Source organism: Falco punctatus, assembly GCF_963210335.1.
Source record: "Falco punctatus genome assembly, chromosome: 5".
Taxonomy (NCBI): Eukaryota; Metazoa; Chordata; class Aves; order Falconiformes; family Falconidae; genus Falco; species Falco punctatus.
In genome coordinates, this window is record NC_137584.1 from 5149063 (window position 1) to 5165969 (window position 16907).

A 16907-nucleotide genomic window follows, 5' to 3' on the forward strand; every position below is an offset into this window, starting at 1 on the left:
AAGTAGTAACATTTGGTAGACTTATTCAAGTTGCTACTCACTTAGAGGGTAGCAGTTCTTCACTTTAAAGGGTTAACGGCTCAAACATGTGAAGCTAATGTGGCTTATAAATTATGGTAGTGTTAATCTACTTTCAAATCTCTGACAAAATGCCAGGAATAAGTTCATTGCACAAGAAGGGAAATTCTGAAACTAATAGATAAAGCAGAATGGACCTTCCCACTCCCAGTAATACCAAAATGTTTTGGAAGTGGGAGATGGAGAGGGTAACAAATAGAGAGTTTAACTTACCCAAGTTTTGCACCTGGGACAACGTTAGCCTGAGGGAGAGAATTCTCTGTGTGTCAGTATGTCCAAGAGAATACTCTGAACCACGTAATTGGGTTCAGAGCAGGTAACACACTGCTTTTCTGGGTTTTAGTGTTTGTCTTTTTTCCGTATCTTTTAATTAACTGCATAAAGCGATGAAGTTAAGGTGCTGAATACGACTGCTTGTATGTTTCTGAAGTTAACAAAGAAGTCATCTTTCTCTCTTCTGTACTGAAACACATTCTGAACCGTACACAGAAAATGATGAAAATTCAGAGGAAGAGGAAGAGCTGGATAAGCAGATGGGAAATCTTGGTAATGCTGAAGCTGATGATAAACTGGATGAGAGGCTCTGGGGGGATGAAGATGAAGATGATGATGATGATGCCAGTAGTAAAACAGAAGAAACTGGACCAGGAATGGACGAGGTAAAGAGAAAAGGCGTAGGAAGAAAAAATCAAAGAAATTAAGCTCTGCTAACTTGATGTGCCCTAGACCATGCATTTCCTTGCGTATCTCTTGGTCTTGGAAAGGGGTAATTTGAGTATATCAGAAGTTTTATTTAGTGTTGCCTTTTTTCTTTAGGAGATGATGTCTTGTCATTGACACTTTGAGACAGGTAGCTTAATTGAGTTTCTTTTGGATTTGTTGTTTAATAGGAGGATTCAGAGCTTGTTGCAAAAGATGACAATTTTGACACAGGAAACAAGGATAATAAAAAACAGCCTCCCAAGGATGAGGAAAAAGAGTATCAAGATGATGAAAGTGGAAACAAAGAGAAAATCCATGAACAAATTGATGAGGTAAGACTACACGTTAACCTGCTGTTAAACCATACTCTGTCGCTCATACAGTGTTTCTCAGAGTGTGAAGTGTGTTGAAAAAAGTTAGTTCATTTCATAGCTAAAAGTAAACCATATTGTATCCATTATATTATATGTATATTTTCTGATCCATAATTCAGAAAGAATTTTTGTTTGCACTAACCTGAACTTGTAGTGGCTGCCAAAACAGGCTTTACGCTGAACTGATGTTTTGATGGACAAAGCTTAAAAACTCTTACTCTGTAGTTTTTAGCAACAGGAACACCTTAAGTCATTGTGACTCATCTCAAAAATCTGTGTACAGTATGCTTGAAGATTCTACATAGCATGCAAGAGTGCATTTGCCATCTGCATGTTGTGCAGATTCTATTCAGAGATCTTTCAGGTAGGAAAATTAGATTCTGAACACAACCTGCTGGTTTTAACTATCACCAATTTATGTAATTGCATTTGCCAAAATTAATCTTCTGCTCTTCATAGGTGAGGATGTGTACCATTGGAAATTTGTTTTTAACTGACCAGAATGTAATACTGTATCAATATTGTATACAGTATTTCTGCATCCAGGGAATTCAGTAGTGTTTTTTTTAATCTTTGCCTTCCCTCCTACTTACTGCGTACCTATTATTTCCCAGCGTGAGTATGATGAGAATGAAGTAGATCCTTATCACGGCCGGCAAGAGAAAGAGCCTGAAGTTGAACCTTTGGACCTTCCTGATAATTTGAACCTGGAGAATGATGCAAAGAGTGATGAGGAGGAAGAGGATGAAGGTACAACTGAAAATCTCTACAGATTCCTAGATGAAAGCCAAATGGAAATGCAGGGGGGTGAACGGTCAGATAACGAGCTCTTTTCCTCTGTAGAAAAAGCAGAGGTGGTAGTAGGATTCTGTATTAGAAGCAGCTGCATATTCACTGCTGTGTACTAAAATATCAACACACCAAATGCAGGTCAGATAAGGACTCAACATTACAACATTTTCCTTTACCTCCCTTTTATACACACTGCGGAACAGGCTTTCTCATGTTATTCCAGTAATACACCCTAAATCATGCTAGAAACTCCTTATTTAATTGTCTGGTTGCTTGTGTGGGTTGGTTTTGTTTTTCTATGATACTTGGAAACATACATACTCAAAGTCAGCTGACCCTCAAGAATATTCGGTTAAAGGAAGTTAATAGGAATTCATCCTTCTGTATTGTTAGTTACAAACCAATTACGATATAAAGGAATTACCTGCTATAGAAAATCATAGATTCTGTGTACAGAAATCTCAGGTTTTGGTTTTTGTGGGGTTTTTTTGATTGGCTGGGCAGTTTTATGCAGATGTACTTCACTGAAAATTTGGTATACCTTTCTGATTTTTTTTAATCCAGATGAAGAGAATGCTTTTGAAGTAGATGAGAAACCTGTTGATTTAAATGAGGCAGAGAAGACAGAAGAACAGAATGAAGAGGATGCTGGTGAGTCAGAAAGAGATGATCAAGGTGCAGAACCAGCTGAAGAAAGCATTTCTGAAGATAAAGCAGAGAAGGAAGATGAAGGGAACAAAGATGTTAACGATCAAGAAGATGCAGGGAACACTGAGGATGCAGCGGAAGCAGAAGAGGAAGAGTCACAACCACCTGATGAGGAAAAAAATGAATCATCTGAAGATAAAGGAATCCCTGCTGCTGACCAAGGCCTTCAACCTCAGGTAGAGAGTTAATAAATAGAAGCCTGACTACATTTGCAGGAAGGGATGTGTGTGTTTTATTTTTTGTACCATATACATGACTTAAGAAGTGGATGTGTTCTGATACTCTGAAACAGATTTGACATCGGTAAATGTAATGTTAGTGAGAATCTTTGTCAAGATAACAGAGAAGTGCTTACTACTAAACTGGTGTATTTCTGTCATCTTTATTCCTGTTACCTCCTTGGCCTTCTGTTAGAATGGACTGTTTCAACTGGAAGGGACCTACAGCAATCATCTGGCCCGAGTGCCTGACCAGTTCAGGGCTGACCAAAAGTTAAAGGTTATTGTTAAGGGCATTATCCAAATGCCTCTTAAACACTGACAGGATTGGGGCATCAACCACCTCTATACGAAGCCTTTCTTTGACCTCTTGATCGCCGTCACAGTAAAGAAATGCTTCCTAATGTCAGTCTAAATCTCCCCTGGTGCAGCTTTGAACCATTCCCACACGTCTTATCGCTGGACACCAGCGAGAAGAGCTCAGCACCTCCCTCTCCGCTTCCCCTCCTCAGGCAGCTGTAGAGAGCAACGAGGTCGCCCCTCAGCCTCCCTTTCCCCAAGCTAGACAAGCCCACAGTCCTCAGCCGCTCCCTGTAGGACGTTCCTTCCAGCCCTTGCGCCAGCTGTGTTGCCCTCCTCTGGATGCATTCAAGGACCTTCACAGCTTCTCAAGTTGTGGGGCCCAGGACGGCACGCAGTGTTCAGGGTGAGGCTGCACCAAGGCTGGATACAGCAGGATAATCACCTCTCCTGCGGCTGGTCACAGCGTGTCTGACGCACCCCAGGGTGCCGTTTGCCCTCCTGGCTGCCGGGGCACCCTGCTGGCTCACATGGAGCCCGCTGTCAGCCCGCACCCCCACCCCTTCCCTCGGGGCTTGTGTCCAGCCACTTCTCTCACAATTTGTACTTGTGTCCAGCATTACTCCGTCCTAGGTGCAGCACCTGGCACGTTGACTGGTTAAATTTCATCCCATTAATCATAGCCCAGTGCTCCAGTCTATCTAGACCCTTCTGCAAGGCCTCTTGCTCCTCAAGAGAGTCACCAGCACCTCCCAGTTTGGTATCATCAGCAAACTTGCTAATGCTGCATTCAGCTCCTGCATGCAGATCACTGATAAACATATGGAACAGCACTGGCCCTAGAACTGAGCCCTGAGGAACACCGCTGGTGGCCGGTCACCAGCCAGATGTAGCCCCATTCACTGCAACCCTCTGAGCCCTGCCCTTCAGCCGGTTCTTCACCCAGCACACCATGAACCCGCTCATCCTGCAGCTGGACAACTTCAGAAGGATGCTGTGAGTGACAGTACCAAAAGCCCTACTTAAAACCCAGAAAAACTACATCTGCTGCCTTCCCTTCATCCACTGGGCAGGTGACCTTATCACAGAAGGACATCATATTAGGTCAACAGGACTTTCCCTTTGTGAACCCATGTTGACTGTGCCTGTTGATTCCATTATTGTTTAAATGCCTTTCAATAGTACCCACTTTCCAATGTTGTTTAGAATGTTAAAATAAACTGATCTTATTTCAGGAAGAAGAGGGTAAGGATAACTCAGAGAAGGATGAACAGATCCCTGAGCCTGAGGAAAGAATGGAGCATGAAACACAAGGGCAGACTGGGCAAGAAAACCTGCAGAGTGACAGTGCTGTTGAGCTGGCTGGAGAGGCTTCAGAGAGAGACCAGTCTAAAGAGGTAAATTACGTAGGAGTATCCGAGTTAAAAATGCTGAATTTTGAATGTTTTCAAGTTACAATCAAGGAACTGCTGCCATACTTTTAAAAACTGTGTACAAGAATCAGTTTTTAGAACACCAATTATAAATTGACTGGAAAAATTGAAGACAGTGTAGATACCTTCATAGCAGTGAAAACGGTGTGTGTGGTAAGTTTAGACTGACAGTTGAGCTGCAGAACTGTCTTGTCTGCTCTCCACACGAATAGTACTTGCAGTTGTGAGCCATTTGTCATTCACAGCAGAAAGTAGCACAGCATTGCATGCACTTCAACTTCTGAACTTTGTCTACAACAGCTGCTATTTTCAGTTACAGTTGTGATTCGTGAATTTTGATAATTATTTTTCCCCCCGCCTCAGGAAAATGGAAGTGGAGCTTCAAGTGCAAATCAGTCAGAAGGACATGAATCCACACGCATGGCCCGGATGGCTTCTCAGAAGCAAAGCAGAAAAAATACCCAGGTTCGTCTCTTCTTTTTAATTTTTATTTTTCTTATTTTAATGTCTTAACATTAACCAGCAAATAGGCAGGACTCAATTTCTCCTTGTCAGAACTCTTGTTCTAATCAGTGTTTGGTTGCAGCTCACTTGAAGTTCATGGTGTTAATTTGGGGGTTTTTTTCAGAGTTTCAAGAGGAAACCTGGTCAAGCAGACAATGAACGCTCAATGGGAGACCACAATGAACACATCCACAAGCGATTGAGAACCATAGAATCCAGCAGTGAAGCAAAGCAGAATACAACTCAGCCTAAACAAAACATGGAGGAGGCTGATGCATTCGAACATATCAAACAAGGCTCTGAATACTATGATGCACAGACATATGGTACAGTATTTCTGGCTGTAAAGAGTTGTCATTGCAGAATCGAATCCTGAGGTGCTCCTATTTTCTGTAGTTTTTCAGAGTATGTTTTTTAAACGTATGTTTAAAGTCCTTGCTTTGGTTTAAGATATAGCACCATCTCACTACAGTAAGTGCTACTTGTTGGCAGTCAGGTTCAAACTAACGATAACATTTTTGAAAATACTGAATTCACTCACAAAAATGGATTTCAGTTTAAGAAACTAAATTTGTCTTCTCCAAGTCTTGTTTAAATTATTTTGAATCCCAAACTGCTACCACATGTTCAAAATACTTAGGAAAACACAACAGGTTCTTTATTCTGTATAAACAAATGGATGTTTCTTTAAAAAACATTACTTTAAATAATTTGGTTTCTCTTGAAGTAACTATTTTATTCATCAAGTTTTCAGAGCAGTAGCTCATTGACACAACATGGCACAGCTCAGGGAAAGATAAAACTGAGGTTTGAGACAATAGCTCCAATCTCTTCTGAAGTTCACTAAAACTGACAGGCAGTGGCCTCAGAATACAACTTTGCTATTCCTTCCTCCTTCCCCTTAACAAGTATTGTTGCATTTGTACAGATGTAGCTAGCAAGGAGCAAGAGAAACCTATGATGCCTCTTGAAGAAAAGGAAGAGGGAGATTCTGAAGACACAGAAATGGAAACAGAAATGCAGAACAACGAGGATCTCAAAGCAGTAGACACAGAGGAGCTGAAGCCAGAAAAAAAGTCTACTGCCACTAAAACTGGTATATTAGCTTAAAAAAACATTCTAAACGTATGCTGAAATGCATCTTTAAATGTATATGTAGGTATTTCTATTTACATGTAATGGATGAGTATACATTTTACAGGACTAAAACATCAGTTCTCAATTGAATTTTCTGCAGCAGTATTCTTACTCCTGCCTAGTAACCAGCATTATTAGCCTTTGCTAAGTTGGTTGAGTGACAGAGGGGTTTGCTGCTTTCTTTCAAGTTAATGGTCTCTAATCTTTATCCGCTTCTTTGAAGTGAAGAAGTAAAAAGCACACATTGTTAGACATAATGCCAATTCACTTAATTAATTGGCATAAAACAACGCATTCCAGTGTCACCAGCATCAGCACCACGTAACTTTTTTTATGTGTAGCTTCTGACAAAACGTCAGGGAGGTTGAGGAGCTGGTCTGAACAACGTCCTGTGAGGTAGCACTGAAGTGTCACTGTCTCACTGCTTTCTTCCATAAGTGGGAATGAAACAAACCTGAGTTGCCATAACCGAATGTGGCTATCAGATGTGAATTGTTAGTAGATGAGAAGATGATAGGTCTGACTTGTCAGCCACACAGCCCACACAAACAAAATAAGCTAGATATAAATAAGTATCTCCTGCCAGTTGCAACAGAAGTATTTAATTTTGATGAACCTAAGTAAATGACGCTAGCTTGGAATTCTGCGTGGTTTTCTTATCAAACAAAGCAAAAGCTGGCTGGAGAGGGGAGACCAAATTCACCTTCTTGCCTCCCACTCCTTTCAGGCTCAATCTCTTAATTTAAATCTCTTGCTAGACTCATTAGCATGTACAGGCATTAGTACAGGCATGCATGTAGTCAGTCTGGTTTTCCACGTGATTCTCTATCAGTATGTTCTAAAACACTAGGATCTTTGAAACATTTCCTACAAGTAGAAACAATTATAAAATCTTTGGTCCATTCCTTTATTTGTAAATTGATTTCTGATTTATATTATTATTTATTATTATATATATTGCCATTTGTTTTAATGATGATTTTCTGAATGTTTTGAAATTGCTTTATACCTCCTGTCACTCTGTCAGAGAGGCCATGAAGCTCAAAAATGCACTTCATCCATGGAATTTTCAGGTGTTAAAAGATCTGTTCACTAATATTTTGTTCATTTGGCAAAAAGGTTATAAGACAAGAAAACAATTTTCATAAGTAATTGGCATATATTCCAATGAGTTGCAGTGAGTTGCAAGGTGTGTTCATCCTATTCCTAGAACTGATTGTCTCAAAATTTGTGCACTTCTCTTAAAATGATGTCTGGGTTGCACTACAAAGCATGTTAGACACTTTGTAAAAGAGTTGAGATACAATATTGGTTCTTGTATTATGTGAAATCCACAAAGCGTGTAATTAGTTCTGTGATTGTAGGACCAAGTGAAGTGGAGCCAGAGATCCAAACTTTTGACTCTGAGGACGTCAACAAGCCTGCAACAGAAAAGCAGCCAAAGGTGACTGAAGAGAAGCCAGAGAGAAGCAAGGACTCGACCATACATACAGCCCATCAGTTTTTGATGGATACTCCCCAGGTATGATGCCCAATGTGTTGTCTTATAATTACAGTAGTAGAAACAGACTGTTTTATTTGACCTGTGTTAATGAAACTCTGTAAATGCAAAAGTTTAAAATTACTTTAATTCACACAACTCAGTATCTTGCCATTGTTTAATAGCAGAACGGAAAGTAGCGCACAACAAACTGCTGTTTATGCAGCTGAATGATGACTTTAAAATGACAAGTTCTCTTCATCCTTATGTGAGAAGGTCCCATCCTCACTCTTTTAAAAAGAAGCTTTTGGTTTTGTTACTGTCAAGAGCCGTGTTGCTTAGACGAGTCTGCTGATCAAATGCTTGGATGGAGTGGAAAGCGAGGGGCAAGGGTGTGTGTGCCTGAAGATAAAGGGTTCAGAGCGATGAGAAAGCTGGGCATCAGTGACTTTAAAACATCATTGTGTTCACTGCAAAGTATTCACCTCAGTTAATTCATCACAATATATTACTTCCTTAAAAAAGCTGACTGCAAGTGTAGAACTTCTGTGAGCCTTTTATGAATGTCTCCATTGAAAAAATATTATTGTAGCCTAGAAAATCCTAGAGCTTCATTTAACACTCAGTTTCCCACTATGAACTGTTAGTTGTGAAAAAGCACATTTTATCATAAAGAGCTATGGCATAGAAGCAGTTGATTCTGGATAACCAGTTGATAAAGTAGGAATATTTTCAGTGATTTAGAAGTGTTGACCTTTCATGCTTAAAATATTGTGTCCTGAGTACGTACTTGGAGGGCAATGTTTTACTATTCCTATGCAACACGGAAGGGACTGTGTGCCAGCTATACCTGGTACTTCCACGTTAATGCTAAATGCTGTAGCTCGTTGGAAGAAGGCTGCTGAATGCAAGAGTGTTCTCCTGTGCCAGAATAAGTTAAGTGCCTCTTTGGTTGTGGTGGGTGGGTGGTGGGTTCTTTTGTTTGTTTGTTTGTTTTTTCAATTGACATGCGAAATCTGAAACAGGAGGGGGAGATCTTGCAGAAGGGGGGAACGTTGCTTTGTGGAGAAGTGCAAGTCTCTCTTTCAGCAAAATGGAGAGGGAAGAAGCCCCCTCCTTGTACGTTCTTCCTGCCCTCCTTAAACCTGCAGTAGGTAAAGAGAGGGACTGCTGCTACTTCTTGAGGAATGAGAAGTTATTGGTACTGTTGAGTTTGCATTCGTAGGCGTATTTTCCCTAATCCATAAACCTGCACACTGTGCAGACCATATACTGCTGTTTAGCTAAACTGTGGTTTTACAAGTCAGGAAGAGAAGTTGTCCCTGAAAGCACAATAGAAGTAAAAGAAATGTGTTAATAGATGCTTCTAGCTTTGTTTCTGTGTTGATTGTGTCACAGGTGCAGGTATTTGTGGGGAGGTATTTATCCTTTTTGTACACAGAAGGTATTAAAAAAAATGGAGATTTAGAATCTTCATTTAAGGTTTTTTTCAGATACTTTTGTGTCTAAAAGAGTAAGAACAATGCATTTTACCTTTTTCATAGTTTGGGGATCACCAGATGTGTTAACTTACTTTTCTGTCTCATAAATCTCATAACTACACTTCTAGCATGTTGTTAGAGATCCTGAAGAGCTAAGAAAGGAACTTGAAAGGCAACTGGAAGCTTGGCAGACACAGCAGTCTGGAACTCCAGATGAGGTTTGTGACCTTGTTTTAATATAAAACTGTCAAAGAATCCTTCATTGCATTATTTTGTCTTGGTTTATGCCGAAGCATTTAGGAAGCCAAGCAGGCTGGAATCTAAATATTCAAAATCACATTATTTAGATACTATTTTTGTTGTTAATGTCTAACTTGTTCTGAAAAAAAATTACATTATTCTTCAAGCAGGGTGATGTTTCAGTTCTTGTTTTGAGCATTCTGCGTGCTATTTGCAGAAATATACTCTGTTGATAATGACTTTTAAAATTTGCATAGTTAGACACATTTTTCTCAGCCCTGCCAAGCTCCTTCCACTTTGAGTTGTCACCTCTGCAGTTAAATGCTGGACGCCACTTTCACAAAATTACGATCAACAGAAGCATCTCCTTTGGTTGCAGTGGTGGAGTTTGAACTAACCAACAGAATATGGTACTTGCTCTGACTGTCCTAGTCATGAATTGTAAACCATGTTTGGAAGTAATTCCTGAATGAAATTGCCACTATAGAGGCTTAACAATTTTGCTGAACTTTGCTGAAATTTAATTTTTGATAGTCAAGAGAACCTAGCAGACTTTATGGTTTACTTTGCTGTAATACCAACTATCAGTTGGTGGCTGTTACAGGATTTTCCTGTATCAACAGCAACACCAAAGTTGCTTTGTGTACTGCTAGAGAAATACTCACTGCACATTGCAGCTTTGTAGCAGCAAGGAGCATGCAAAGTTGAATGCAAACTGTCATCTTTATAGAGTGCTTACAGAACATCCACAAAATTTCAGCTGCTACCTCCCCCCTAGTACATGGGACTTTGTTTTGGTTTTTCAGGCAGCGCTTGCCAACTTCTTGTCTCTTCATAATTCATTTCTGTTTATTTCTGTATGTATGATGTTTTAGGAGAAGGAAGCAGCACAGTTGTGGCAGAGGTATTTAGTACTGACAGCTCCTCTATCACAGCAGCTTTGTGAACAGCTACGGCTCATACTGGAACCCACTCAGGCAGCCAAATTGAAGTAAGTTGGGTCTTTCTGAAGCTTTTTGTTTCTCTAAACTCTTGGGTTTGGAGGGCTTTAACCTCTCTATGACTTTATGTTGTTCTTACTTTATAGCAATTATTCCTGTTTGTAAATGCATTCATTTTACTTTTGTGTGGGAGCACTAGTCTATTTTATGAAATGCAAACGTGATAGAGTCGTAGTACCAACACTGAGCGTATTGCCTCCTATTTTTTTTTCCTCTGTGCAACGGGTGACCAAACCAACTGAAGTGCTGTTGAGTCAAAGACTGTGTTAAATTTCAAAGTGGCTTATGTTATTTTTAATGTTAAGTTGGTTGTTTTGTTTTAAGAGATCTAGACTTGTTTCAAAATGGAGGAGTCTAAATTCAAGGTTTGCCTTCCATTTTAGGCATGTAGATTTAAAAACTTCTTTTAAAAAAACACTGAGTATCCATTTTGCATTAAAAATACAAGAATTTTTTTTGTCTGTACCAAAAAACGAATATTAGAACTACTAAATTTTTTTTATAATATTCTACAAAATTTTGTGGTTTGGTGCCTGTGCTCGGATTTCCAGAATGAGGTATTTGCTGATAATCCCTGTCACTGTATTTTTCTTCTTCACTTTTAGAGGAGACTACAGAACAGGGAAGAGATTGAACATGCGTAAAGTGATTCCATATATTGCCAGTCAGTTCCGAAAAGATAAGATCTGGTTGCGAAGAACCAAGCCCAGTAAACGACAGTACCAGATTTGCTTGGCTATTGATGATTCCTCTAGTATGATAGACAATCACTCTAAACAGGTAAAATAAAACGTTGGAAGAAGTATGAAGAAATTGCCTTTTTTTGATGAGTATGTCAGCTGCTGACTTGTTTCATACAGAGCTGGTGGCTGTTGGAAAGCCACTGGAAAATTATTTTTTGCAGCCTACAAAAGCCCACAACTTGCTTAATGAAGGCACTCTTCATTATTATTTTTTTTTACTAGACAATAAAAGTAATTTCAGTAACATTCATCATATTTAATACTGAGCTGTGAGTAAACTTGGAATATTCTATTTTTGATATAAGTTTTTTTCTTTAATAGCTAGCATATGAATCCCTGGCAGTTATTGGAAACGCACTGACACTTCTAGAAGTGGGACAAATTGCTGTGTGTAGGTGAGTATATTAGAAGTCCTGACTTTTCCTCTAGACTTCAGAGTGTAAGTATCGGTTTCACACTGAAACATTTTTTTCTTTTCTAAAGCTTTGGAGAGACTGTTCAGCTGCTGCACCCATTCCATGAACAGTTCAGTGACCAGTCAGGGACACGGATATTGCGTCTTTGCAAATTTCAGCAGAAGAAGACAAAAATAGCCCAGGTACACAAGAATGCCTCTAGGGCAACAGGTTGGCAAATCTTTTCCAGACATGAGGAGCTTCATGCTTTCGTGATCGTTTTGTAACGTTCACTGGTCATTTATATTTGAGAGTGTGATACCTGGGTAGATAACAAAGAGATAAAATGCTCACAATTTTGAAGTGATAGTATTTTCTCACTTCTAGTTCTGATGTATGCCACTTTTAAGCACCCAGCTTTCTCTGTTTGTATTGGGTCTTTAGCAGTACTTTGGGTACAAGCTGTTGGGTACCCGTGTGCCAAATCCCATCAAAGTCTGTGGGAGTTTAGTTTTCTGTGTTCCATGGATTTCACGGGAGGAGGAGGAGGAAGAGCATCATGTGTTTGTCAGGCTGTAAGTTTGTCAGACTGGAGTGATACCTGAAGATAACTTTCTACAGTAATACGTCCTGGACAGCTGCAGAGCCCTCTTCTTTTAGGAAGGTTCTTGCAGTCTTAACTTTCCAGACTTGAATAAGATCTTCCATTAATATAAAACAGAAAAGGAGGAGACCCAAATAGCTCAACAGTAGTCTTACAATTGTTGAAACTGGGAGGACTTGACAGTTGATGTCCTTCATTTTAATGGGGAATATGTAACTAGATACTTCTGTTGCAAGTTGAAGCCAAAGAATTTCAACCTAGAAATAGGATGTGTATTTTTAATGGTGCCATTAATCCATGAACAATTTACTGAGGTTTTGATGGCTTTGTTAGCACTGGAAGAATTTTAAATCCAGATTGAAGGCTTTTCTGGAGATTCTATAGTTCAAAAATACTTACTAGTTTGAAGCAGGAGTTAATACAGGAAAATGCAGAGGACTGTCTGTGTAGGTGGTCAGACTAAACTATCTTGTATTTAAAATACAGAAGTGTGTTCTTTAAAAATGTTATCATTGTTTGTGATTTCATGATGAAATAACTTAAGCTTCTTGTTTCCTCTGTAGTTTCTAGAGTCATCAGCAAATATGTTTGCTGCAGCACAACAGGTGTCTCAAAATAGTAATCCTGGTGAGCTTTTTTTTTTCTGTTATTATGCTCATTGCTGCTCGCTACAGGCCCAAAGCAATATCCTGCCAGAAAGGCTCCTAGCTCTGAGAGAGACATCGCTTGCATTAGGGCTTTGGGGTTGGTTTTGTCAAAAGAAATCTTGAAATTACATCTAAAGACATCTTGAAATTTACATCAAAAGACGCCTATATCGTATCTGTCAGTAATTCACTGAAATTTTGTTTAAGGCTCTTTAAAGAGGCACACCTTGCTTGTTCCCCTTTATGTTATGTTTCCAGATTGTGTTTAAGTCCTGGGCACTGCCTGCTTTAGGGCACTGTCCGGCTTCCCAGTGACCTTGACTCCCTAGGCACTTCTGCTCTTGCTTGAGAATTTGATTCTGTAGGTATCGAGAAGCACACCGTTCCAAGGAGGGTAAATGTTTGCCTCCTACCTGCCTTTCATTGTGGTGCAAGTGGAAGTCGTGGGCTGCTTGAATTGCCCAGAAAAGCTGGAAGGCTTGTTACCTCACGTCTGACCCACATTTGGCCTAAAAGGCTGCTTTGTGCTGTTGTCATGGTGGCACCCGTATTTGTAAAAGTTCTCGTAAAAGTACTCGCATCTGGCATTTATAATCTATAGCTGCTTTGCCACAGGGTGGCCGGGCTGCCGGAATATTCTGAGGGAGAGCAGTATCCAGTCGTGTTGAACTGGGCTGGGATGCAGCAGCAATCGGCTCCCTAGAATCAAGGAGCTAGCGAGAGAACAGGCAGTAGGATCCATCACCCCTGTTTGTAAAAAGACCAAGCCCTGTCCCTGCCTGCAGAACAGGAGCCAGTGCTCTCGTCACTCCTAGCCGTGAAGTTGCGGAGGGAATGGGACAGAGGGGCTCGCGTTTCCTGACTAATTACTGTGATTTCCCTTGTAATTAAAAGATTTTAGATACATAACTTAGAACATTCCTTTAGAGGGATATATCTGTCTCCGACTCTGAGGGCAGCTTGCACCAAGTACCGTGTCTCCAGAAAGCGGCCGGTGCGGAGGAGCGCGGCAGCTGCTCCGGGTGTTTCGGGAGCTACTCCGCAGTGGCTTTGCCTGGTCCCGAGGACTGAACGCCCTGGAGTGGTTGGACTGCCTTCACACTGTCTCTGGAGCTATCTTCTGCTTTAATTTCCTCCAAAAGTAACCCACTGTGGGCAGCCCAGGGTTGCTCTCTGATGGAGGCCAAGCCCAGTAAAGCGGGGACAACAGGGAGACACATTTCAAAAGCCTAGTCACAGTCTAAGGTGAAATGCTGACACAAGTGCACCCATAGGTACCTGCTTCTGCAGGAATGGATTTGGACTCTATTTACGTTGCAGCAGCTGCTGCTCTACTGTGGTAATGATCTGCTGGCTGGAGCCCTGTAATTCAGCCAATATTTAACTCCTAGGCGCTAACCTGGCATGAATGACGAGGCCATAACTAGTTTCATTGGTGTTTTCCATGCCTTTCGTCCTTGATTATGGGACTGATGGACTGGGGTGTTTTCCCCCAGTTATTCTCAGGGGTTTAACAAACCACTGAGAAACTTTTTCTTGCCCCTGGTAACTGCAACTTAAGTCACAGAATTCTATTTGATAATGATTTCATTTCCTTATGAATACTTGTTTTTTCCATTATACCCACAGGGCTAATAACAAGATAGTCTTTGTTTGTCTTTTAAATGGATTACTCTAATTTACTGGAATATTTAATGTTCTTTGTGCTCAGAAACAGCACAGCTGCTTTTGATTGTATCTGATGGAAGAGGCCTTTTCTTGGAAGGCAAGGAACGAGTGACAGCAGCAGTTCAGGCAGCTCAGAATGCCAATATCTTCGTTATTTTCGTGGTGTTGGACAATCCTAATTCCCGGGTAAGTAAGTGAACAAGGGAGAAGTATTCTGCTGCAGTGAATGAGAAATTGATAGGAATCTTTTTGTTGTCTTTTGTAGCCTGATTTCAGGTTTTCATAACATCTGTCAGATCTTCTATGATTTCTCCCTACTATGATTCTTATCCTCTTTTGTATTTTTTAAAAAAAAGACTTCCATGCCACAGAACAGCTAAGTAAGACCTCTTGTATTCAAATGTAATGATTGGAGATTTTGGCCACTGGAGAAGTAGCTGGTAGGTTCACAAATTCACAGTTTGAGAGATACTTTTTTCATTCTCACTTTTGATTCAAATTGATCATTTCTGACAGCGGTCTCCATTTGACGTGGCAGCTGGAGCCAATATGAGATTACACAGGAAGAAGTATACGAGATTTAGTGCCTGCAAAGCTGGGTACTGCATTTGGTTTGAATTATGTGGTAAAGACTAATTTTGCTGTTCACGTTTTCTTCCTGTATCTTTATTTTTCCATACAAAACTCATCTGCTATATTTATTGTTGAAAAATTAACAAACGGTTCTCTTGCTGACAAACTATTGTAAGGTTCTGATGAAACCTGCCCATAATGTCAGGTGAAAATTCTGGGCAGTGAAATGATTTTTTTTCGTAAGCTTTATTAATTTTCTGAGCTGCTACACTGGGAAACTAAGAAATTACTTTCCAAGAAGCACAGCTGGAGTTTAGTCTGATTTTTGAGTTGGTAGTATTTGTTGAAATATTATAAAATAATTTGCTGAAGAATCTTGTATTGGATCGCTGCACAAATGCAAGTTGAACTCAACCTTTGAGAGCTTACAGATGACTGTCAGGAAGGCATCAAATGTGTAAAACTGAAGTGCTTACAGTAAACTCAAATCATAAAATACGAAGGAAAGACAGGATTTAATTATGGAACTTGGTATTGCAGAAGCTTAAGCTTAGTCTCTTCTAGTCTGTAATTTGTTGATTAGAGCACTTGTATTTAAAAGGGAAAAATTACTTAACTGCTTTGTGTCCAGCTTTTGCTTTGATTTACCATTGGACGCTTAAGGCTGTTAATCTTAAAACTCTTTTATTAACTTTTAGTTTAACAGAGGAGGAATTAGAAGTACTTGAAAAATGGGATAAATGATATCAAAGGCCTGTAAAAAATGCACGTGGTTTAGTAGTAACATAAATTCTTTTTTACAGGATTCCATTTTGGACATTAAAGTACCTATATTCAAAGGACCTGGAGAATTGCCTGAAATCAGATCCTACATGGAAGAATTCCCATTCCCGTTCTACCTGATCCTTAGAGATGTGAATGCACTTCCAGAAACTCTCAGTGATGCACTCAGGCAGTGGTTTGAACTGGTGACTGCCTCAGATTCTTTGTAGACTTTCTAGACTAAGTCAATACCTGACTGCTGCTAAACCGCTGAAATGTTACGAAACTGCGTTTGATTGGAGAGTTGATAGGACAGAAATCTTTCTAACTGGGATTAACGTGCAGGAGCTGCCCTCTGGCAGTAGGGCTGCACAAGACCAAAATGGTTTAGGTGCGTTCTGTCACGATTGTCAGAGGACAATTATGCAATGGTGAGAGACTATCACAGTCTTTGGTTGCCTATTCCCACAGATAATGTAAAACTTAAAACTTTGTTCAACTTCTCTTGTAACAACTTACTGCTTTGACAAAAAAGTATTTGTAATGTTCACAGAGGTAAAATTATTCCTGCCACTGTCTATTGCAATAAGAAAAATCGGTCTTGCTTCTGGGAAGGCATTTCTGCATTAGAAGAACTTCAGGTGTCTTGTAAAAAAATCATTCTTTAGCTTCACCCTTGTGGCTGGTGCCTCTGTGGGAAGGACTGGGGGAGCAGGAGAAGCAGATGGTTTTAAACAACCAAAAAAGTAAGTACTTGAATACTTGAAACTATTCTGCGGTTTAACACATCCTATTTAATTATCGCCAATTTTTGCCTGATAGTATCAACAGGGAGTTTTGAGTCACGCCGTGCGATAACCCCTGTGGAAGCAGTTTACACTGTGAAGTTTGCCCCTCTGTCCCGGCAGGCGCGAAGGAGAATTGTCGTTAATCTGATGGCTTAGAGCATGGACATGATTTTTCATTGCCGAAGCTATGCATCTTATATTGTCTGTACTAATAAAAAGAAGTACCGCTGTTTGTAATTATGATGTCAGTTCCTTCAGGTGATCAAAGCTTGAATAAAT

At 40.1% G+C, this 16907-nt stretch overlaps 1 protein-coding gene across 1 annotated transcript in view; it reads left to right on the forward strand.

The window, feature by feature from the left end:
• The window catches only part of MDN1 (midasin AAA ATPase 1), a 103729-nt gene extending 86864 nt beyond the window's left edge, over positions 1–16865 (forward strand). Inside the window, exons 86-102 of the mRNA XM_080389312.1 lie at positions 568–737; positions 969–1112; positions 1769–1904; positions 2511–2830; positions 4408–4569; positions 4969–5070; positions 5234–5435; positions 6038–6205; positions 7611–7768; positions 9336–9425; positions 10323–10438; positions 11054–11228; positions 11513–11586; positions 11675–11789; positions 12754–12817; positions 14549–14691; positions 15882–16865. Coding sequence (XP_080245438.1) covers positions 568–737; positions 969–1112; positions 1769–1904; positions 2511–2830; positions 4408–4569; positions 4969–5070; positions 5234–5435; positions 6038–6205; positions 7611–7768; positions 9336–9425; positions 10323–10438; positions 11054–11228; positions 11513–11586; positions 11675–11789; positions 12754–12817; positions 14549–14691; positions 15882–16070 — 2528 coding nt within the window. The 3' untranslated portion in view covers positions 16071–16865. The remainder of the gene's footprint in view (positions 1–567; positions 738–968; positions 1113–1768; positions 1905–2510; positions 2831–4407; positions 4570–4968; positions 5071–5233; positions 5436–6037; positions 6206–7610; positions 7769–9335; positions 9426–10322; positions 10439–11053; positions 11229–11512; positions 11587–11674; positions 11790–12753; positions 12818–14548; positions 14692–15881) is intronic.
• The last annotated feature ends 42 nt before the right edge of the window (positions 16866–16907 follow it).